The sequence below is a fragment of the Enoplosus armatus genome, chromosome 7 (genome assembly GCF_043641665.1).
Source record: "Enoplosus armatus isolate fEnoArm2 chromosome 7, fEnoArm2.hap1, whole genome shotgun sequence".
Classification (NCBI taxonomy): Eukaryota; Metazoa; Chordata; class Actinopteri; order Centrarchiformes; family Enoplosidae; genus Enoplosus; species Enoplosus armatus.
Window position 1 is genome coordinate 7,686,530 of NC_092186.1, and position 20,306 is coordinate 7,706,835.

At 44.0% G+C, this 20,306-nt stretch overlaps 2 protein-coding genes across 3 annotated transcripts; both read left to right on the forward strand.

The window, feature by feature from the left end:
* The first annotated feature begins 342 nt into the window (after positions 1-342).
* Positions 343-13,942, forward strand: slain2 (SLAIN motif family, member 2). Of its 2 annotated transcripts, XM_070909078.1 has the most exons (10): positions 343-997; positions 3,532-3,674; positions 9,279-9,446; positions 9,537-9,710; positions 9,805-10,158; positions 10,245-10,391; positions 11,611-11,697; positions 12,966-13,004; positions 13,496-13,703; positions 13,821-13,942. In XM_070909078.1, exons 1-10 carry the CDS (start codon positions 513-515, stop codon positions 13,882-13,884), a joined length of 1,869 nt encoding a protein of 622 aa, XP_070765179.1. In that variant the 5' UTR covers positions 343-512; the 3' UTR covers positions 13,885-13,942. The 2 variants fall into 2 exon arrangements, with proteins under 2 accessions (XP_070765179.1, XP_070765180.1); XM_070909079.1 differs by lacking the exons at positions 11,611-11,697; positions 12,966-13,004.
* Positions 13,943-17,624: 3,682 nt separating this feature from the next.
* Positions 17,625-19,752, forward strand: slc10a4 (solute carrier family 10 member 4). Its single transcript, XM_070909459.1, has 3 exons — positions 17,625-18,154; positions 18,442-18,652; positions 19,228-19,752. Exons 1-3 carry the CDS (start codon positions 17,625-17,627, stop codon positions 19,750-19,752), a joined length of 1,266 nt encoding a protein of 421 aa, XP_070765560.1.
* Positions 19,753-20,306: the final 554 nt, after the last annotated feature.

The window sequence follows — 20,306 nt, forward strand, 5'->3', positions numbered from 1 at the left end:
CTGTGGGTCAATAAATAAATTGATAATTGAAAAATAAAAAGATCAACAGTCAGGTAAATTAATAATCAGATAATTATTGGGTTGTTAAAGTCTTGCTTCAGTTTAATATTCATATTCCACATTAAAGCATGTGTAAAAAAAACGACCTCTCTGTAGTAAAATAAATGACAAGCGCGTTTGTGCATGAGTAGTTGTAGATCTGTGCACGCGCAAATAGGTGTTGGTTACGTGCTCGCTCCCGACGCTGAACGCAGTGACGTGATGTTATCCGCCGCCTGTTGGTCTTTCACAGTTGGTGACGAGTATTATGAAAATGGCCTCGACCCTGCCCGTGAGCACGGCGAACCGGAGAAGATGACGATGTTGAGCTTTTTAAGTCCGTCTAACACCGAAGTGTCTTCTTTGAATACGTCGATAAAAGTGAAGTAAACAAAAACAAAGAGACTGTCGGCAGAGAAACGACCAAAAACACCACAGACCACTGCATATTTTCGTAGGGCTGAGGAGCCACTATGGAGGATATCAACTCAAATATCAACGCCGACTTGGAGGTGCGGAAGCTCCAGGACTTGGTGAAGAAACTCGAACAGCAGAATGAGCAGCTCCGGAGTCGGTCCACAATGTTGTCCTCTTCCGGAGCGATGTCAGTGAACCACAGACCCCTCAGCGAAGGATACGACTCGTCGTCCCTGTCAGCGGGGATGGCAGCCGGTCTGGCCGGCTTCCCTGGGGTGGGGTTCGTCGGAACGGGCGGCTACGGGGGGCTCTTGGAGAACAACCGCTGTTTGAGCCCCAGACTGTCTTACGACGGCATCAGCTTCAGGAGGGCGTATGAATATGAGGGGGCATCGGCTGCCGCCTCTGTGTCGAGTATGAACTCACTTTATTCAGACACCACCGGGGTTTTCACGGATGAAGGGGAAACATCAATCCTAGACGAAGTGGAAATCTTAGATCTCGAGGACATGGATTGTCTCCACGAAGACGAGGACAGCTGGTGAGTGACAGCCTTGTCTTGGGAGGGATCTTGCCTTTACAGCCTTCAGTGTTGGGCACAGCTGCTCTACACGTTAGCTACCACGACAAACGTCTGGCATAAACAGTCCTAGTCATCTGTACTGTTGGGGTCTCATTGTGGATCACTGACTGAAGGTTGTTTGGCAAGTCATGTGGGCGATGCCAAGCCGCTTCTCGGACCGTATGGTCCACAATAGACATGCTTTGTCACACAGTCAATGCCGAATATCTACCCATTATCTCATACATGGCTTACAGTTGGCGCATTTGTTCCCGAGACTGATCAGTAGGCCTCTGAGGCTCCTGCTCTCAGCTGTCAGGACCCTGAAGTCCCCGATCATCTGTTGGACCGTTTTTTGGTGTTGTGATGTGGCAGATTGCTTGGCTTGTCGTGGCAGTGGTGGCAGAAGATCAGTGTGTGCAGTAAAGAGAGAAAAAGAAAGTTGTTTTCCTGCCATTACAGCCATGTGGGAGAGGTAGCCATGGTTATATTCCTCCTCTGAATTCCCTTTAGCTCACCAGCTGGCACTCAGCCACAAGTTGCTCAGCAGCACTCAGTGAGAAGAGAGATGTGTGATGGGACTGTCTCATCATGTAGGAGTAAATGCTATGCCAGTGTCAAAAAGCTGATCTCGAACATGGTGTTAAAAAGGATTACAAAAGATGGCTATCAACAGTATAAAAGGGTCATGTGGAGTGTCTCCTGGATGGCCATTTGGCACCATGTTGGCCTGCTTGTCAGATTTATCCTGACAGCCCACATGTTCATCCGTGCTCCTGTTCTTAATCCTCTCCCAACACTTTGTGTTCGTATTATTTCCTCCAGTGCTGAGCATTCAGGGGTTTTTTAGGGGTTAGGTGGCTTTGCATAGATATACTGTAGGAGTGTAATCCTCGAAACTCCAGAGTGTGATTGGATTTGTGCTGCTGTCTAAATCTCGTCTCTCATCCCAACTCAAGGAAATCCCTCGACTAGGCAGAGTCACACACCGAGATGAGACTTTGTTACACGGCTGATATCAGACATGTAGGCTTGGTAGATGGGTTTACAGAGGGTCTGTTAGGATAGAAATTGCTTCAGCTACTGACTAGACATGAATGTAATAATGGGCTGTCCTCAGAAGATGGCCCTTGTTATCTGTCCTGTAAGGAAGGGTTTGTTCGACTGGCGTCTTCTATGATAATGACACAGTAATAAGAGATGTAAGGCGTAGCTCCTGATGCAACTTAATGACAAAACTACTACAAAGGTAGATAATATTTGGGTGAATGCCAGCTCACAGTAGAGTCTTCCCTCGGTTGCTTGCAACAGTGAGTCTGCGCCAGCCACTGAGCCTTTGACATCAGGCTACTTTCAGACACTGCTCACTGATGCTCAGCAGAGCAAGTCTCATTATGCCCTGGCTGTTTGTTTGCCCTCTGGATCAGATTGATATCTGGGATTACCATGTAGTGCCTAGCTCTCGCCGGCTCTCGTCATAGACTCCTGTAATCCCTGAATTAGCATCAAACTGGATTTGAAAGGCTGCGTTCTCCCGCAGTGCTGCTCGGCCTATCAATAGATGCTTGTCACACTCCTGCTACTGCATGTGGACATGACACACATTGTTTCAGAGATGGGAGCTCATGTATGAAGTGTTGGGCCTGTTAGCGGTAGATTTACCATGTGCTGTAGCAAATGTGAATGACGGTCATTGTGTTGGTAAACATTGGAAATGTGCAGTCCCAGATTTCAGGCTTGTGCTTCTCTGCGCTGCCCCGTCTTTGCCTGTAATGTTTCTGCTTTCATCATGAAAAGCTTTCTCTATGGCTGCACCAGAGCTGACAGCTGCTGACTCAGATTTCTCTTCTGAGTGGAAACTCTCCTCTTTTTCTCCTCTCCACTCCACAAAGGTTAAGGATAAACACACATCTGTATTACTTGTATATGACAAACAGAAAGTGGTGGCCAATTCAGTTCGTTTGTGGCCTTATTTATATCTTTATGTGTTCCCATCAGTATTAAGAGGGTTTGACAATTTCAGTCAATACAGCTGACTAAGCACTGAACCCAAGGACTTTTTCAAACGCTTGTTGTTCACTGTTAAGGGAGACCCCAGAGACAAAGACCACATGCAACATGTGAACTGTAAGATATCTGCATGTCACCTCTAAGTAAGTTTTTAACTGGTGGTGTTTTTATAAGCATCTTAAATACTTAATGGACCCCAAGATTTCCAAATATTTAAATATGGAATAGATCTGAACTAAAACAAATAGCAATTTCAGTGTCAACAAGCACAATCACATAAATGCCTTTTTTCCACTGCAGTGATAAAACACTGTCCAAGCACTCGTTATCCCCTCAATCTCATTTCCCGTGAGAGCTGCTGGGTCACATCACACATGAGATGTGAGCTGTCACAGTCGGCTGTCGTTAGAGAAGAGTTAATGTTTGTGTAATGATTGCTTGTATCGCCTTTATGAACATGCAATATGCCGCGCCAACTGTGCATGCTGTTCATGTTTTTCCAGGTTGTATGAGGCGAAACTCAACAGCCCCCTGCAGAAAACTTTGAGTCCTATTGTGTGGTGTCGCCAAGCTCTCGACAACCCCAGTCCTGAGATGGAATCAGCCAAGCGCTCCCTCATCCACAGACTGGACCTCACCCTGTCAGGTAAACAATGCCAGCCAACATGAAACATATATCAACTGCTACTACTTTACTACTACTACTACTACTATTACTGCTACTGTTCTTAGCAGCAGCAGCAGTAGTAAAACTGTAACAACATCAGTGATGCACTTAGTTAATCCCTCTTTTGGGATGTTAGAGTTCAGCTACAATAGCAAATAGCACCACTGGAGTCAGGAGGGATTCCATGAGATCACATTAGTCATTAGAGCTCTTCTTCTTTTCATAAAAGCAATTTTAGTTTTAGTTTTAGTTGTAGATGACTGCAATTAAACAATGTAGTTGAACAATTTAGGGATTTCTCCACAGCTGTGCAAAGTCGATTGCTAGTGAGTGCTCTGTCAGAATTTCTACACAAATGGTAACATTATTTGATGGGAAAATTGTAAAGGATTGTTGTTTATAAGGCGAATGAAGAATTATTGATCCAGCCATGTAGAGCTTCTTTATAAATGCTTGCTGGCCAGATGAGAGGGGGGCCTAAATGTTGTTATGATTATTCTTATTACTAAGAGTTTTAATTTACGGGAGCGAGCCTGTGTTATAATCTTACAATTTCCTGTAATTGATTTTTGAAGCACAAGAAAACACAAAAGAAATGACTCCATGTTGTACTATTTATTTCTTTAACTACTACTACTACACACAATTACAGACAAAGCACAGACGGATGTATTGTCCATCATAGATGTTCCGTAGTGTAGTTAAGCTTCCCTTATTCTGAAGGGAAGATGAATTGCACACATGTACCTGTGTGGTCAATCGCTGGATGACGGAAGCTGCCGTTTTATGACCTGGCAGACACAGATGAGCTGAAACAAATCAACGGCACAACATTAATTGCCAGTTGACATTACAAATTATTGAAAGCTTAGAGGGTTTGTGAGAATGTGTGTGTGTGTGTGTGTGTGTGTGTGTGTGTGTGTGTGTGTGTGTGTTTTGGGAGTCTCTTCTTTGGATACGGGATTGAATGTGCGGCAAATGATTGTCAGACACTCAAAGCTGTGCACATCGTCAGGCTTTATCAGTGCTCGTAGTGTAAAGGAGGATTCAGTTTTTCCTCTTCTGTTACTCCTTTGCAGCCATGTGTGTGAAGAATAATGCTTAATTTATACTTCACCATGGGGTATGCAAAATATTTAGCGTTTTGTGCCATATGATTGCACCTAGGTGCTTAGGGCATGTAAAGTATTTATTTATTTATTTATACACATCTGTCAAACGTTTTACTCTTTCTAGTGCATCATTTTCTAGCGCACATAGAGATGGTGGTACCAGCAGATCTTAAATTGGTCCATGTTGAAAGATCATAATATATATAGCACCAGAATGCATGTAAACTAGTGTTATACTGGAAGGCCTCATCTTGGATGTATCTGAATGGCATATTACTATTTTAATTCATTGTTGTACTCGACACGAAGAATTCAAAATAGTCTGAAATTGTATACAGTATAAATCATACATAAACATTATTATAGTGAGTCATCTACAATATATCACCCAGGTCTACCTTATTTGTAGTCCTTTATGCTTGGTCTGTGTCTGTCATCTGAGCCTTTGACTGCCACTAATTATAGTCAGTCCCTTAGTGAAGAGTACCGGCCTCAAATCCTTGCAGCTAAACTGAGAGGGGTCGTTTCCATTTTGACAGCGGTATGCCCATGTGACAGTTAGATCATGTTGAGCAATAGGCCGCTGAGGGTTGTTTCACAGGGGAGGATGTGCTCTTCTCAGCTCTGTTGCACAAGAACTGCACCTGGACACACAACCACCTCCTCATTCAAGGATACAGAGATTTGTTTAGAGTGTCCCCTTTGTGGATCCAGATCACACAGCTTATTTTTCCCCCTTGCTCATTACACAGATCAGATATGCTTATGAGCACATAGATTCTGGTATTTTTTGCTTCTTAACTGATGATAAATCTCATTGAAATCAGGAATATGCAATGCAACTTTAATGAAAACAAACAAAGAATAATTGCTTTCTCTTTTCCCTTCATTACGACTGCTATGGGCTGCTTTTCTGCTTATGAACTAGGCTTATTTCTGAGGCAAAAAAAATTAATAAAAACTCTAAATTTAACTAAGATCTGTGTGTAAATGTAGCCTTAGGACCCTTAGTGAACAAAGCACGCTATCTGTCCAGCAGATGAGTACTACTACAAATAACTAGCCTCTTGAGTGGGGTTTAGGAAAGGGTGATAGTGGTGATATCATCACTGAAGGTATGGAAGGAGGATAACGTCACCCCCCCCCCCCCACCCCACCCCCACCCATCCCACTCCCTTCACTTCTCTCCTCAGTTGGCACTGGTGTTGTCACCACTTCCACAAAGGAGTGCAGAAAACAACAAAGCTTTTCTGTGGTGTCTTGTGATTCACTGGAGACGTGGTTAAAACATTTTAAATCAAATCAATTAGACATCAAGGTTGGGGCGTTAGTAAAGATATTTGTAAAAATTGAGATTCTTTTTCTGCATGCAAAAAAAAAGACTCCAGCAGATCTTAAACACCTACTTCTGAGAGCGTTTCTGTGAGTGAGTGAAAGAGAGACTCACCACAGGCACACCCTCATGGCTCCTGGCTACTCTCCTTCACACCCGCTCTCTAACAGGAGCATGGAAACCCGGTTGCCATGGCGTTGGTTGAGTTTGTGTCAAAGGAATTGCAAAGAGAAAAAAAAAGTCTTCATTTGTGGCAGATTCAAGTCAAAGCGACGACATCCTTATATCATAAAACGTTTGCATCTGTCTCTAAACATTACGTCTGTGGCAGCTTATGCAGTGCATATTTAAAACATGCACTTTAGTTGTAGTGTGTCAATAATGACCAAACCTTTTGTCTTGTGTACACCCTGTTAAAATCATATCCCCAGATGACGTGCTCCAGTTATATGACTAACAACAGGGAGGAGACGGCTGTGAGTTGACTCTACTCGTCCGACAATCCTGATAAACAGTCCAAACATGTGCTGCCAGAGCTGAACAGTTCAGCAGTTGTTTTTTTTTCCATAGTGCTGCTGTCCTGCACTGTTGATCGAGCGCACATACAAGACCCATGAGGTCCCAACCACAGTCACATAGCTGACCTGCCTTACTCCTGCTCATAAAAGCTTTGACTTTTCTTAAACCTCATCCTGTGCAGTCAGGTCACCTCCTTCTTGCATGTCTCAGCCAGTTTTACCCCTTTTCTCCTTTGTGGAATCGCTCTCATTTACAAAAGCTTCTCTGTTTGCTCTTCTCTTGTGATATGCTCGGAGCTCTGTTTCAAGCCATTTTTTCTTTTATTTCTTTTTTTACATCAAGTAGACCTCAATGCCAAATGTTGTCTTCCATTTCCTCCTCACCATTTAAGCCCTCCAGGCCTTCATTTTATATCAGGCTGTTGTCTGCTGGCTCAGTTAGTTGTTTTTTTCTGCCTGTGGAAACTGCCCCGAAGTTTCCACAGTCTAAAAGCCAAGATGGAAAATCCTCTTGAACACTTTCATATCACAGTAAATTGAAATGGCATCAATCACAGTGAGTGGAAACAGCAGTTCTTCTCTCTTCTTTTGACTTCTCTTCTTGTTTTAGGACACGAGGATTTGAGGACACTCTATTTTGGTTGTTCCCTGTGCTGCAGGTCCCTTTAGATTGGTCTGTGTCTCTTTCTAATGACAATAGAGGTGCTGTGATAGGACACGTTGTCGTCTAACTGCCTCCAAATAGTTTAACACAGAACCCCTGGCTGGGTTCATATGTGCTGCAGCCCCCCTCACGACTTTGTAGACCCAGCCAGCATAGATTATTTTACGTTTCCTCATCATAGCTAGTGTGATTCCTCTTCTTCATAGTACACAAGAGATGATTCATGTTTGTAAGCACTCACAGAAATGTGATTGTGTTTGTCAGTGGCGTGTTGATGCATATTTGTTAGCCACGTAAGCACACAGTGGAGCTCGACAGATACAGTATGTAGTTTTCAATTAAATCTGGACTCTAATATTGGAGGTTAGTTTCACCAGGTCAAATGGAAAACAAAGCATCCATTGTTTTTAAAGTGCACAGCGTTACAGACCTACACGTTGCTGTGTTGTTGACATTCCTCAGCAGCTGAGCCGTGCGGATGGACAGCAGAGTGGACATGATGGTATTTCCTAAATAATGCAGGAGGACAGAGTGCAGAGCACAAGGAGAGGGAGAAAGTGGAAGGAGGAGGTAGCTGATCTTAAAAGGCTCCTTTCCAGTCACCACCCAGCTGTGTAAACACATCCAGTCAGAGAGGGGAGGAAAGAAACAGAGGGATGGGTAAACGAGTGACATTAACCATCCAAACTACCGAACTACCCCAGTGTCCAGCAGCCTGTCCAGAGTCAGATCTCATGACTGGGACGAGGGACTCTGTGGACTGGAGCCTTTTGACTGCTGCTTCGCTGGGATTCACAGAGAATGGCATTGTGCTCTGTGCGTATGGATTGAATGGCATGTATTGTTCAGCGTTTGTCCCGGCTGATGATGTAGGAACTCTATCGCCCACACTCAGCATACGGTTTAAGAGACTTGACCAGACTGCCAGCACACTGTAGGGATTTCAGAAAGGTGCCGGCTGAGAGTAGACACTGCTGGTGTTGTAGTCAGATACTGGGGTGGGTAACAGGCCTCATCAGGGTCTTTTATGAGTTACAGTACACATGTTATATGTTTAACATACTGGGCATGTGAAACAATGAATGTTAAGTTGTCAGAAGTTGATTCCTCCCCACAAATGCAGCATCTTGACAGTTTTTCCATCTTCTAACACTGACATTTTGTTGGCTGCCTACTCTTAGTTGTTTATTCCACTCATCAGTCATTACCACAATTATTATTCTTGGTTGAGTAGGACACAGATGATTAGTTGTGTTTTTGTTTTTTTAAATATTCAGTTACTTGACGACAAAGGCGATCCTTCTGCTTGATTGAATCCAAGACAAAGACATGGAGAAATGATTTAACTGATTTTTCAATAACTCATCTGTTGATCAAAGAATCCCATTAAGGGAAGAATTTTAGTTGAGAACAGCCTTTTCATCAACATTTTCATCTTTTGCTCACCATTCTTACCAGAACAATATTACACTGATCTGTAATAAAGTAGAGGTCAAGGAGCATAAATAAAGAAATGATGTGACATTTCAGACTCAATACACCCACTATGATCATATTAAGAGTTAACGATGATTGGTGTGTTCACTACTCACATTTCTTTGTCACATTTTGTTCGTAATTTCTAAATTGTAAAATAAGATGTAAAGTAAGCCGTTTAGACCCTTTCAAAACAAAAGATTACTTAGCTCGTCTTAGTCGTCTTCTAACTGTCTTTGTATAAAGGTGTGGTTGTGGATCTTCAGACTATATAACGTTCTTTTGTCTGTTCTAATGCAGAGTGACTGAGCATTAACAGTTCAGGCCCCAAAACTGTAGAATAACCTGGCTGAAAACAAGAACTTTCTCTCTTTTAAAGCATAAAAACTTAAAAATGTTATTACCACATCTGTAATGCCTTTGATCTTCACTGATGTAATGTGGACTGACATATTTTAGTTCTGTTCTGTCACTCTACAGCCAACAAGCGCAGGAGCCTGTATGGAAGCCCCTACAACCAGCAGGGTTATGGAAGTCCGTATAGCACAAACGCAGCCAACAGTCCTTACAGTAGTGGCTTCAACTCCCCCTCCTCAACCCCCAGCAGAGTGCCCATTGTCAGACAGCAACTGATTCCTGGGAATGCAGGTATGGCCCTCTGTAGGTCACTAAATTACAGAATATCTGTTGTTATTGAATATGTGCCACTAAAGTGTTTACAAATTATTTCTTTGCCAGTTCACCAACGAAACGCAGCAGCCGAGAGGAATCCTCCGGCGGTGAGCCCGCAGTCATCGGTTGACAGTGAGCTGAGCACCTCGGAGATGGATGAGGACTCAGTGGGCTCCTCAACCACCTACAAACTCAATGATGTCACTGATGTCCAGATACTGGCACGCATGCAGGAAGAGAGTATGTACCTGTACCTGAAGTACTGCTCAGTGCTCTGTGACCAAACAGCTTTTTTATAGTGTGTTGTTACTGTGAGCGTGTCCATGTTTTTCAGGTTTGAGACAAGATTACGCAGCGACAGCATCAAGGCGGAGCTCAGGTTCGTCCTGCCACTCATTACGGCGCAGCACCTTCAGCGACCAGGAGTTGGATGCACACAGTCTGGAGGACGAAGAGGAGGCGGTGCACCCGGCCTTCCACCTGCCCTCCAACCGCTTCAGCCCCTCCCCTCGACACTCTCCCCGTGCCTCCCCCAGGAACTCGCCTCGTTCTCGCTCCCCTGCCCGCTCCATCGACTACAGCCACAGCCGCGGCTCGCCTCAGCCCGTCATCAGCCGCCTGCAGCAGCCTCGCCACTCGCTGCAGGGCCACGGGCACGACCTGCAGACCAACGTGGTGAAGAACGAAGGTAAACAGAGCCAGCAGAGATGGAGGATTCTGGACACTTTACATTTTAACTAACTGGCTAACTCTCTACTGTTGTTGCTGTTGTAGAAAAGCTGCGTCGCAGTCTTCCCAACCTCACGCGCTCTTCAGCAGCGACGACCCAGGGCCCAGAGCCCGTCAAGAACAGCCGCAGCTGCGAGTCCAACCTGCAAGTGCCAAACGGTGGCTCCCCTCGACATCAGAGCCAGTCTGCTAGTGAGTTCTGTGACAGACACATGCACACACAACATGTCATGTTTTTAATTTTACTGCAAAACACACAAACCCTCCAAAGATGTAAATTAATGTTTACGCTGCAGTAGCTACCTGACTCAGTTTGTCAGATTCATTACTGATATCACTGTGTTGTCAGCTGACATTGTATTAATGTTTGTTTTGCTCTCCAAGTATACTGAACATTCAGAAACACGACAGGCTGCGTAATCTCTTGCTAGTCATCCTGCGTGTGGGAATACTGTTAATCCTTCTGGCTGCACCTGCAGCACAAGGACTGTGCTGCTTTGTAGTGTCATGGCTTTGGTGTTTGGGGATCCTCTTTGTCTTTGATCATTTTCAGTTGTAATATCTTTTACTCACACGCATCCTTCCTCTTATTGCCTTGGCATAACTTTCACTTCAAAGAAACGCACTCATCTTGCAGAATTAGAGCATGGCAGCAGCAGCAGCACTAAGAATCCAGAACGACTCCTGGAATCAGTGACATTAACATAGTTTTTATGTAGAATCCCACCTGGATTAAGAGTATCCATTTGATGTAATCCTGTAATGGGAGATAAAGGTAATGGTGTTGTCCTTAATCCAGAAACGGTAATCTCTCTCTGTTAGTAGAGGTAGAGAAGACAGGGGTCAAAGGGCAGGTTTCAGCTGGTTAAACGTGTACTGAATGCCTTTATCCTGTCGTAACCAGCTCTCTGAGGGGCAGGGTGTGCATGTGGCCTGAGCCTTTTTTACACTACAGCAGATATTTGCTATTTTTCTGCTGAATCGTTATAGATTTTTGTATTTGTGTACATCATGTAATTCTACAGTTGAAAGGTTTGTTTTTCTCTCGGAGCTTTGGCTGTACTGGGCATGTGAGACACCTACATTTCTGCCTCTCTCAATGACTTCACTTCACTGTAAAGCATGTGTAACCAAAACCAGCCTCTATTTCTCCGTCTGTGCTGAGGCTGGTATACTGGCTGTTAAACCCGACCGTGGCACTGACACCTTGCTCTGACAGCCTGCTGCTCCTCCACTTGAAAGAAGCTGCCTCTGGATGTTTGGCTGTAGAGCCCCCTAGTGGCCTCCAACTGCACCGCAGGCTTATGTGGCCTTCACTGCCTCAACAGCCCCATTTTTTTTCTCCAGTAAAGCTGTGAATCTCAGGCAGAATGAAGTCTGACTCCCATGCTGAAATGTCCCTGTTTTCCAGCAGCAGGTCAGCTCCCGAGATACTCGACCCCTTCTCGCTCCTCCCCGAAACCCAAACAGCACCTCCAGAGCCCAACTGCCCTGCGAGGTAACAGCCTGCTCTAAACCAGCTGGAGGCTGTGAGATCGATGTCACACACAGACATATGCACACTGTATGACTTACTATAGCCAGCTGCCTGTGCACTGAAGGTATAGACTACTGAAGCACATGGTGTTGATGGTGAATAGATAGATTGTATGGATCTGAGGAGGTGCATTAATGCACCAGTTGCCAGCTTGTCATCTCTTAACTATGAGATTCTGAGGTAACTCCGGGTGCCGTTTTAGCCTCTGTTTTTGTTGCTTTCTTTGCAAGAAAAAAAGGAAAGAAAGAGGTGGAGCAGGGTGGCTGTTGTCAGAGATGAGCTCGAGTTTATAACTCCAGGTATGCCACCATACTTAAAGGATTTAACGTTCACAGTTTAAAGGGAGAGCTTACTCACACGAGGACTGTGTCGAATGGTTTCTGTTTAAGTATAAAATCGATCATATTGGCTCAGAAATGTCAAAACAGTGAAACTGTGCTGTTGCTGGTCCAGGGTTGACAGTCACATTACTGTTCGGCCATCTTAACTTGGATTAAATGTCCTTCCTGTTTTCCTCGTGTCATTAGCAAACAGCATACTCTTATACCTTCATATTGTCTTCATTACACATCTGTGTACATTAAGTACAAATTCAGCTCTATTGACTCTCTTGTCTTTGTACATGTTATTTCATTTTAAATAAAATAGTCAACTGAGAATTTTCATTATTGCTTTTCAGTGTCAGCCATGTCACGCAGTGATATGAGGCACCTATTTGCCTGGCAAGGAAAGAAACTGGACACCTTTATCAACAACATTTTCCTCTAAACAATCTGTAATCCAAGGCAAATTCATTGGTTTAGTATGGCCACAGTTGACCTACTGCATATGAAATATTTCATTTGAAAAAAGAATCACCATCTGATTGTGATTAACACAAATTTCTTGTCATGTATTAATCATTTTGTTGCATCCCATTTTTTGTCTTCAGTGTAAAATGTTCATATTATATACACCCAGTTGCCAGTTTAATAGCTACACCTGGCTAAAACGAATGCGGTCTAATAACTAATTAACAATAAATCATGAAGGTTCAGTTTTTTTTCCTCACCATTGTTGACTCCCGAGCTGTCCCATCACTGTCCACATGGCAAATAGGGTTGTTGCTCATATTGCTCAGGGGCCATGTAAAGTCACTGTTTGTTAAGAAAACAAACAGGCAGTAAGAGACACCCCATCCTCCCAGCTCTGATTTAAGGCCTGTCTCTGTTGTCTTCGTCTTTGTCTAGTCCCACTCTCCTGTTGCTTTGGAGAAGAAAGTGATTTCAGTGAGTATTCACTGAGGGTTTCCACCTTTTTAAATATTGTGATTGTGGTTCCACGCCGTGGTTGTATTGATGTCGTGCTATGAGATGTGCTTCTGGTTTCCACTAGTGTAAGCCGAGTGTGTGTGTGTGTCACCTCATTCTGTCAACATTAAGAATCATAGGCAGAGTTAATTAATTAGCCTTTTCTGTTCATTTTCTAATGTTTTTTTGTAAGGTTTATTTTGTAGTGTCTAACAGGTTTGACTTCATTTGTGAATTTTGTGATTGTGGTTAAGAAAGACATACGTACATGTGTTTCTATGTTTTAGATGATAGATAGATGTTTAGTGTTATACATTATGTGAATTGGCATCATATTATCTATCTCTCACCATTGTGCTCTTGATCATTACTTCAGACTGAAACCTGTGAAAGCATATTATCTTTAAAGACTGTCCAACATCATCCAGTTATATCTTACTGTTTTCCTGCTCTGCTCTGCCTGTCTTCAGTCCCCTCTCCCAGTAAGCTGCGAACTCCAGCCACCCCGTCCCCACTGGCCTTGAGGCAGCCGGTAAAGGCCACATCCAACCCGAGTTCTGCCAACTCCACCCCCACCCGCTCCCTGGCTCCTCCACGCAGCGGCCTGCCCCGACCCAGTGCTTCTTCAGGAGGGGGGATCCCTTTGCCTCGCAGCAAACTGGCCCAACCTGTGCGCCGGTATGTACACCACAGACACTATGGCCTCAAGGGGTAGATAAAATGCTGTAAGATGCTGTAGACAAAATTTAACCGCCATTTAACCCTGAATTTGTTTTTTCCTCACCTCCTTCTCAGATCTCTTCCTGCTCCTCGGACCTACAGCGGCACAGGCGACAACTGGAGGGAAGGTTGTTACTGAAATGGGCCAGCAGGGGGCTCTCCAATCAAACTATCAACACAAGGAGGCAGACATTACAACATGGCACTTTATCTACCTAGATACCTTTTACAGTGAAGAGAGAGAGAGAGACTATGTCCCAAAAATATATAGAATTCAGAATTTAAAACAGGAGAGGATAGTGTCCACATCGCGTCAAAGAGGGCCTTCCATCGTGTTTCTCTGTGGGGTCAGGCTCTGGAGGGGTCAGGCATGTAGTGCAGACAGCCCAGAAGATGCCAAAGAAACCAGCCCGACTCCAGCTCCGCCAGCAGAGGACACATCACCTGCCTTGGTTTGGCTGCAGTCATCTGTCAGACAGCCCGTATCACTTCATTGCCCAGCTTTTCCTCCCACTCCTCTCCCCTGTTCTTTTCCCACCTCCCTCAGGTTGAAATGTGTCCACACATTTCTCTCTTTATGCTCTGTGTTTAACAGATGTTGGTGAGCGATCTCTATGATGATGCTGTGCAGGTGAAAATGTCCCGTAATGTTAGAGAGTCGTTGATGTCTTGCAACAGTGAAAGCACCTCTGTGTGGGTATGACATTTAAGAATCTTTCCTCATGTAAAATCAGCCAGAATGTATGCACAAGTTTGTTTTGGAAATTATTTATTCAAATTATTTAAGAAATGTATGTCCAAACATCCATATCAGTATTTTGTTTTATTTTGATTTCAATTGTTTGAAATGTACATTTTGAACCTCAACTGCAAGCTAAATCCCCAAAGCCTTTTTTTGTGTGTGTCAAATCAGGACTCGTGAGAAACCCGGGTGATTAATGACCCCCTCGGCCAAAGCCTCAGTTCTGATTTGTGCGACAGTTTGCCAAAATTATACTTTTCCATTGAAGTGCTGAGGATGGACAGTTTGAGAACAGGTTGGCATTAGGTCTGAGTTACATCTGAAAGAAACTCCCTTCTATTAAGAAAACCCTGAGCTCAAAAACAGATTTTGTCCCCGTTCACCTGTTCAGCCAGTGAAACCAAGAAAACTTTGTTGTGGTTCATTAAATTCCCCTAACAGATTTCTGTCAGTGTATATCATTCATGCCATGAAAAAAAATGGAAAAATGTCCTGAATAAGATGACAAGTCGAATATGTTTTGCTGGCTTTTACCTCTTGTGCTATGAACATGAATCAAAAGGTGTGCCGGTGTTAGGAAGCTGTTCTGGTAATTGGTGTGGTGGGTGTTATGAAACTAGTGCCTATAATTTAAAGTTTCACTTGAGTTTGAACATCATGTTTGTTCGTTTATCATTTTGTGCCAATTCTGGTTTTGCCAATATTATTTGCAATTTTGCATCTCTGCTTGTTTGATTTGCCTGCCTGTTTTGTTTTTTTGTAATGAAATCAAATACATTTATGATTGCTTTTAACAAAAAAATGTTTAAAATGCGCCTTCATATTTATAACTAATTACTCTTTCTGTAAATGAAACTATTTATTAAAGCAAGAGGTGCCTCTGTCAAAGCTCAGATTCAGTGGGAAGCTAGAACGAATGTTGCAAAAAGACATACCACACCTTTTGTGTGACAGTTTTTGTTATTGAACTTTTTTTTATATCCACAAACATGACATTCAGTTTCCCTGTGTAAATTCACATTTCAAATAAAAGCTGAAAACTTGTTCTCTGATTTTGCCCTTTTTGGATCATCTGCATATTTAAGTACAAAAAAAAAAGGTTTGGATTACTTTCAGACAACAAAAGCCATCAGTACATACCATAGATCAGTAAAACAAAACGTTTGGTGACTGCGAAGCAAATTCAAGCTGCAATCATTCTGAAGGTCAAGATTTTTGTGTGTGCAGAACATTTGAGTGCAAAATCCTGATTTTATGTACACTGCGCTCAAACTACGCCCTAACCGTTCTTTCCCAGCTTTCTTGGCAGCATCTAATCACTTGAAAACATGAAAGGGTGCATCAATCACACCCAAATCTGTTAGGGTCAATTATTTCTCAGTTATGTCTGTGGATAAATGACAAGTCTAGGAAACAACCTGGTTCTACTTCAAAGGCAATGACACTTCTTCAAATCCAAAGTATTTTACAAGAGTTTGTATGCAAAGGATACAAACTGCACAACATCGAAGACAGCAGAGGAAGATCTACTGGTCACTCAAATGAGACATAATTTGTCTGCTGGACTTTCAAAACTTGTTCTGTTCTTGTTCTGTCTTTTCCATGCTGGAACCTGCAAGCATGTTTAACAGAAATACCAACTTCAGCTTATTTATCGTGCAGCATCACCCAAAAAGTGTCTGACACTTTACAGCTTTACAGAGGAAGGTGACACATTATGTATTCTGTGCACAGATAGAGACTGCATGACGTACCTGGAGTCACCCGTTGGTTATAGGGGGGACACGGTGTGTCTCCGGGAAGGGGAGGAGACGGATGCAAGCCTGAGTCACTGACTGGTGCAAACTGTCCCGTCCCACTCCACCCTCGGTGCCCTGAAGACGTGACGTCAGTGCATTTATTTTCATTACAGGAGTTTCACTCAGAGGATCACATTGTGTGGGCTGCAGACACACGGACACAGTAGATATGGTCAAGTCAAACCCCAAACAACAAGGTTCCTCAACACAGGCGAGGTGATGCTGTACTGAATATGATGAAGGATATTGTGGGGGAGCAAACTGTCACAGCAACAGAGCACAACATGTTACGAATATCTTCCTCCACAACCTTTCTGGTTTCTATTGCACTTTTGTTTATCACGTCAACTGTCGTTACTTAGCATTATTTTATTTTAACATCAGAAAACAAAACATTACATATTGCAAGACTCTAAATGAGCAAACAACTAACATATAGTGGTCAGACTCATCAGGACCAGCTTCAGCAACAATACACTTGGAGGTTAATGCATCAATAATATACAGTAGCATTCTTAAAGACACCAGGCTTCAGCTTACAGTTGATACATTTGCTTCTTTTACTTAAGTCATCATTTTCAGGTAAATCCGCAGTGACCTTGTTTAATCCCAGCAGCAGTAGTGACTGACTGTTAATCTGAACATGTAAACTGTCTGAGCTATAATGCCTCACATTAATAACCATCTATTAAACCACATGAGACCTGCGCACCATAAAGTTTGACATTCGTGCGTAATGCGCACACATGATGAAAGAAACAGCAGCGCCAACAAAAGAAACGGCAGATTTTCACAGTTTGCTGCACTAGTATAAAGATCAGCACACTTTTCATTCATGAGGGCTGTGCTTACTCAACCTCGACAAACAGCTGTCTTCACTACAGCTTCATTCTCCATGTGTCTAAATGATGACCTTTATAATTCTACAGAATATGTGAGACAGAAAAAAGCCTCTGTTGGCCGGGGTGTAATTTCCCAAATGGGAAACTGTCAATATGTAATAATTAGATTGATATTTTGGGGACCTTTCTCCTTATACGGAGTATAGAAGGGCAGCCTGGGCGTTATTGATTGGTCCATCCACTCTCGCTGGAGCTTAAGATCGTGTGCAGACTCCCCTCCAGCTGTGTGCGTCTATCGGGGAGCCAATCCGTGGCACCAGTCTGACTCAGTCAGTCACTTTAAGACTATCAGTGCCATGGCACTATCACATCCTCCGACCACTGGATCCTCCGCAGTTTCTTATAAGTGACAGTGCGCCACTAGGGGAATCACTTTACGCACGAGCACCGACAGGCACAAAGCGACTGTGCCGAGCCTCTGTCCTCCTGTTGCGCCATGGAGAACTCCAGTCTGTTGGGAGGCGACGCACAAAATGCTAGCTTGACAGACTTTCTAATGTCGGACACTTTGAAGCAAGTTGTGGATTTCCCAGAGGACACTGGCATGGCTGGATTAGTGGCCAGTAGTGCCATCTTTCTTGCGGGCAGCACACTCAGGGTTGCCGATGGAGTTGAGTTTATGGCCGCTCCGCCGACGGACTCCCCTCACCTGATGCCTGCCTTTTGGGATTCCCCGCTCAATCACGGAATCAATGTATTTGTGGGACTTGTTCTTTGCTTCACTATGCTGGGGCTGGGCTGCACGGTGGATGTTAGTCAACTCGGAGAACATATCCGCAGACCCATCGGCGTGCTGCTGGCACTGGTGTGTCAGTTTGTTATCATGCCCTTGGTGGCCTTTCTGTTGGCTTTAGCCTTCTCTCTGGATGATGTGGCAGCGATGGCTGTTCTCCTCTGCGGCTGCTGCCCGGGAGGAAACTTATCAAACATCATGTCGCTGCTGGTGCACGGGGAGATGAATCTAAGGTAGATATACTTAACTCATGTAGGAAAACAACATGCAGTGAGTTATCACGTGAACCTGTGAAAAGGTTTCCCAAGGTTGACTTATGTTTTGCGCGTATAATTCAACAAATTACGCACTGAAATAACGTGGACTTTGGTAAGCTTTACGCACGACTCTAAAGTTCTACATGCGTCCATAAAGTCAATGATACATTTTGTCAAATTTAACTAAAATTATCCAACTCTGTGACCAACGACCACATTCATCCTATACTGATATAACGGTGCGTCTGTGCTCTCCTCCCCAGCATCATCATGACCATATCTTCCACTCTGCTGGCGCTCGTGCTGATGCCGCTGTGTCTGTGGATCTACAGCCGGGCCTGGATCAACACACCTGTGGTCAACCTCATGCCCTTCGGGGCCATCATCCTGACCCTGTGCAGCACTCTCATCCCCATTGGTTTAGGAGTTGTGCTGAGGTACCGTTACACGCGCGTGGCCGACATTGTCTTAAAGGTAATTTAAGAGCAATTTCTCAATGTTACTTTTCCAATTAATCAATAAGTTGAATCAGTTATATAACTCTTGTGTCATTTAGACCCTGAGTACTTTAGGTTAAGAAGCACCTTTGCTCAAAAGCGCACTGCGTAATTTTCCTTGGCTGTCATTAAATAGAGGGGGATGCTGACCGCAGGAACAGTGACATCAGAGGCACTGTGTCAGGAATAGCTCCTCCCTTTCATTTCTGATAACAGCCACACGTGAGGGAGGGCCACATCAGTCACACTGGATAGTAACATGAGGCAGCAGAGATGCCTTGATGCGGATTTCAGCACTGTGTTTAAAAAGTCAAGTCAATTTCAATTATATAGCTCGAAATCCCTAGTTTTCCTCAGGAAGTGCAATCTTGACAACATATGACACCGTTTATCCTCATAGACCGTCAGTTCAGATGAGGAAACCAAACACACAAGATCATACACAGGAAAAGAGTAGGAGATGCCTCTGATGATCTAGACAGAAGGATTCCTCTTCCAGGATGGCAGACATGCAAAAAGTGCCATATGTCCTGAAATATTGTGTCTTTTCAGGCATCTCTGTGGTCCCTGCTGATCACCCTTGTGATGCTGTTCATCCTCACTGGAGCGATGCTGGGGCCGGAGCTCCTGTCCACCATCCCGCCCTCTGTCTACGTGGTGGCAGTCCTGATGCCCATGTGTGGCTACGCCGCAGGTTATGGCCTGGCCGTGCTCTTTGACCTGCCGCCCAACTGCCGCAGGTCAGTCTCTCTGGAGACCGGATGCCAGAACGTGCAGCTGTGCACCGCCATCCTGAAGCTGGCCTTCCCCCCTCAGCTGATGGGAGGGATGTACATGTTCCCTCTGCTGTACGCCCTGTTCCAAGCAGCCGAGGCTGGCGTTTTCATCCTGGCCTACAGGATGTACAGGGAGAAGGTCCTGCACAAACCAGACCCTATGGGGGACAGCGAGAACACGGATATAACATATCAAAGGTTTCAGGATGAGGATATTGACTCCTCTTATGGTGCCGTGACAGTGAGTGACCCAAACACCATCATGTTGGACCCCTGCCCCCCTGATCCAACTCCTGTTTAATGTTTTAAAAGTCAGTTCCCTGCTCCAGATGTAGGGGAGCAGAATAAGACCAGAGAGTGGATTCATCATTCATAGAATTCAAGAAAAACTGGGAAACAGGGAGACTACGCAGGGAAATCCAGAATGTTTATCACTGACCTGATGCTGAAAAGAGGTGCTTTATGTCATAAGCTTCAGTCACTCAGTTTGACCCATTTCATGTCCAATATGGGACGGAAAACATGTTTTAAAACATTGCTGTGTTACCTATAAAGCATTTTTCATCAGCTAAGCTTAACTTCAATCTGTGAAAGTAACATTAATCAGTAAATCACACCATCAAAGCAGCGTGAGCAGTGCTTTAAAACTCTGTGTGTGTGTGTGTGTGTAAGAGAGAGATTAAAAAGACTTGTGACAAACATATCAGAGTTATTCATTGCAGTGCCAATCCAGTGTCTGTGCTCCATAGACAGAACTAACAGTCTGAGCAACATGTACAATATGTGTATATTATAAACAACTGTGTCAAGAAAATAAAATGTGTACAGAAACAAAACGAAAACTTGTAAACCTGT

Coding starts and splice junctions, on each gene's coding strand:
- slc10a4 (XM_070909459.1), top strand. CDS start 17,625: ATGGAGAACTCCAGTCTGTTGGGAGGCGACGCACAAAATGCTAGCTTG. Junction 18,155..18,441: donor CACGGGGAGATGAATCTAAG/GTAGATATACTT, acceptor TCTCCTCCCCAG/CATCATCATGACCATATCTT. Junction 18,653..19,227: donor TGGCCGACATTGTCTTAAAG/GTAATTTAAGAG, acceptor GTGTCTTTTCAG/GCATCTCTGTGGTCCCTGCT.
- slain2 (XM_070909078.1), top strand. CDS start 513: ATGGAGGATATCAACTCAAATATCAACGCCGACTTGGAGGTGCGGAAG. Junction 10,159..10,244: donor CAACGTGGTGAAGAACGAAG/GTAAACAGAGCC, acceptor TTGCTGTTGTAG/AAAAGCTGCGTCGCAGTCTT. Junction 13,005..13,495: donor TGGAGAAGAAAGTGATTTCA/GTGAGTATTCAC, acceptor GCCTGTCTTCAG/TCCCCTCTCCCAGTAAGCTG.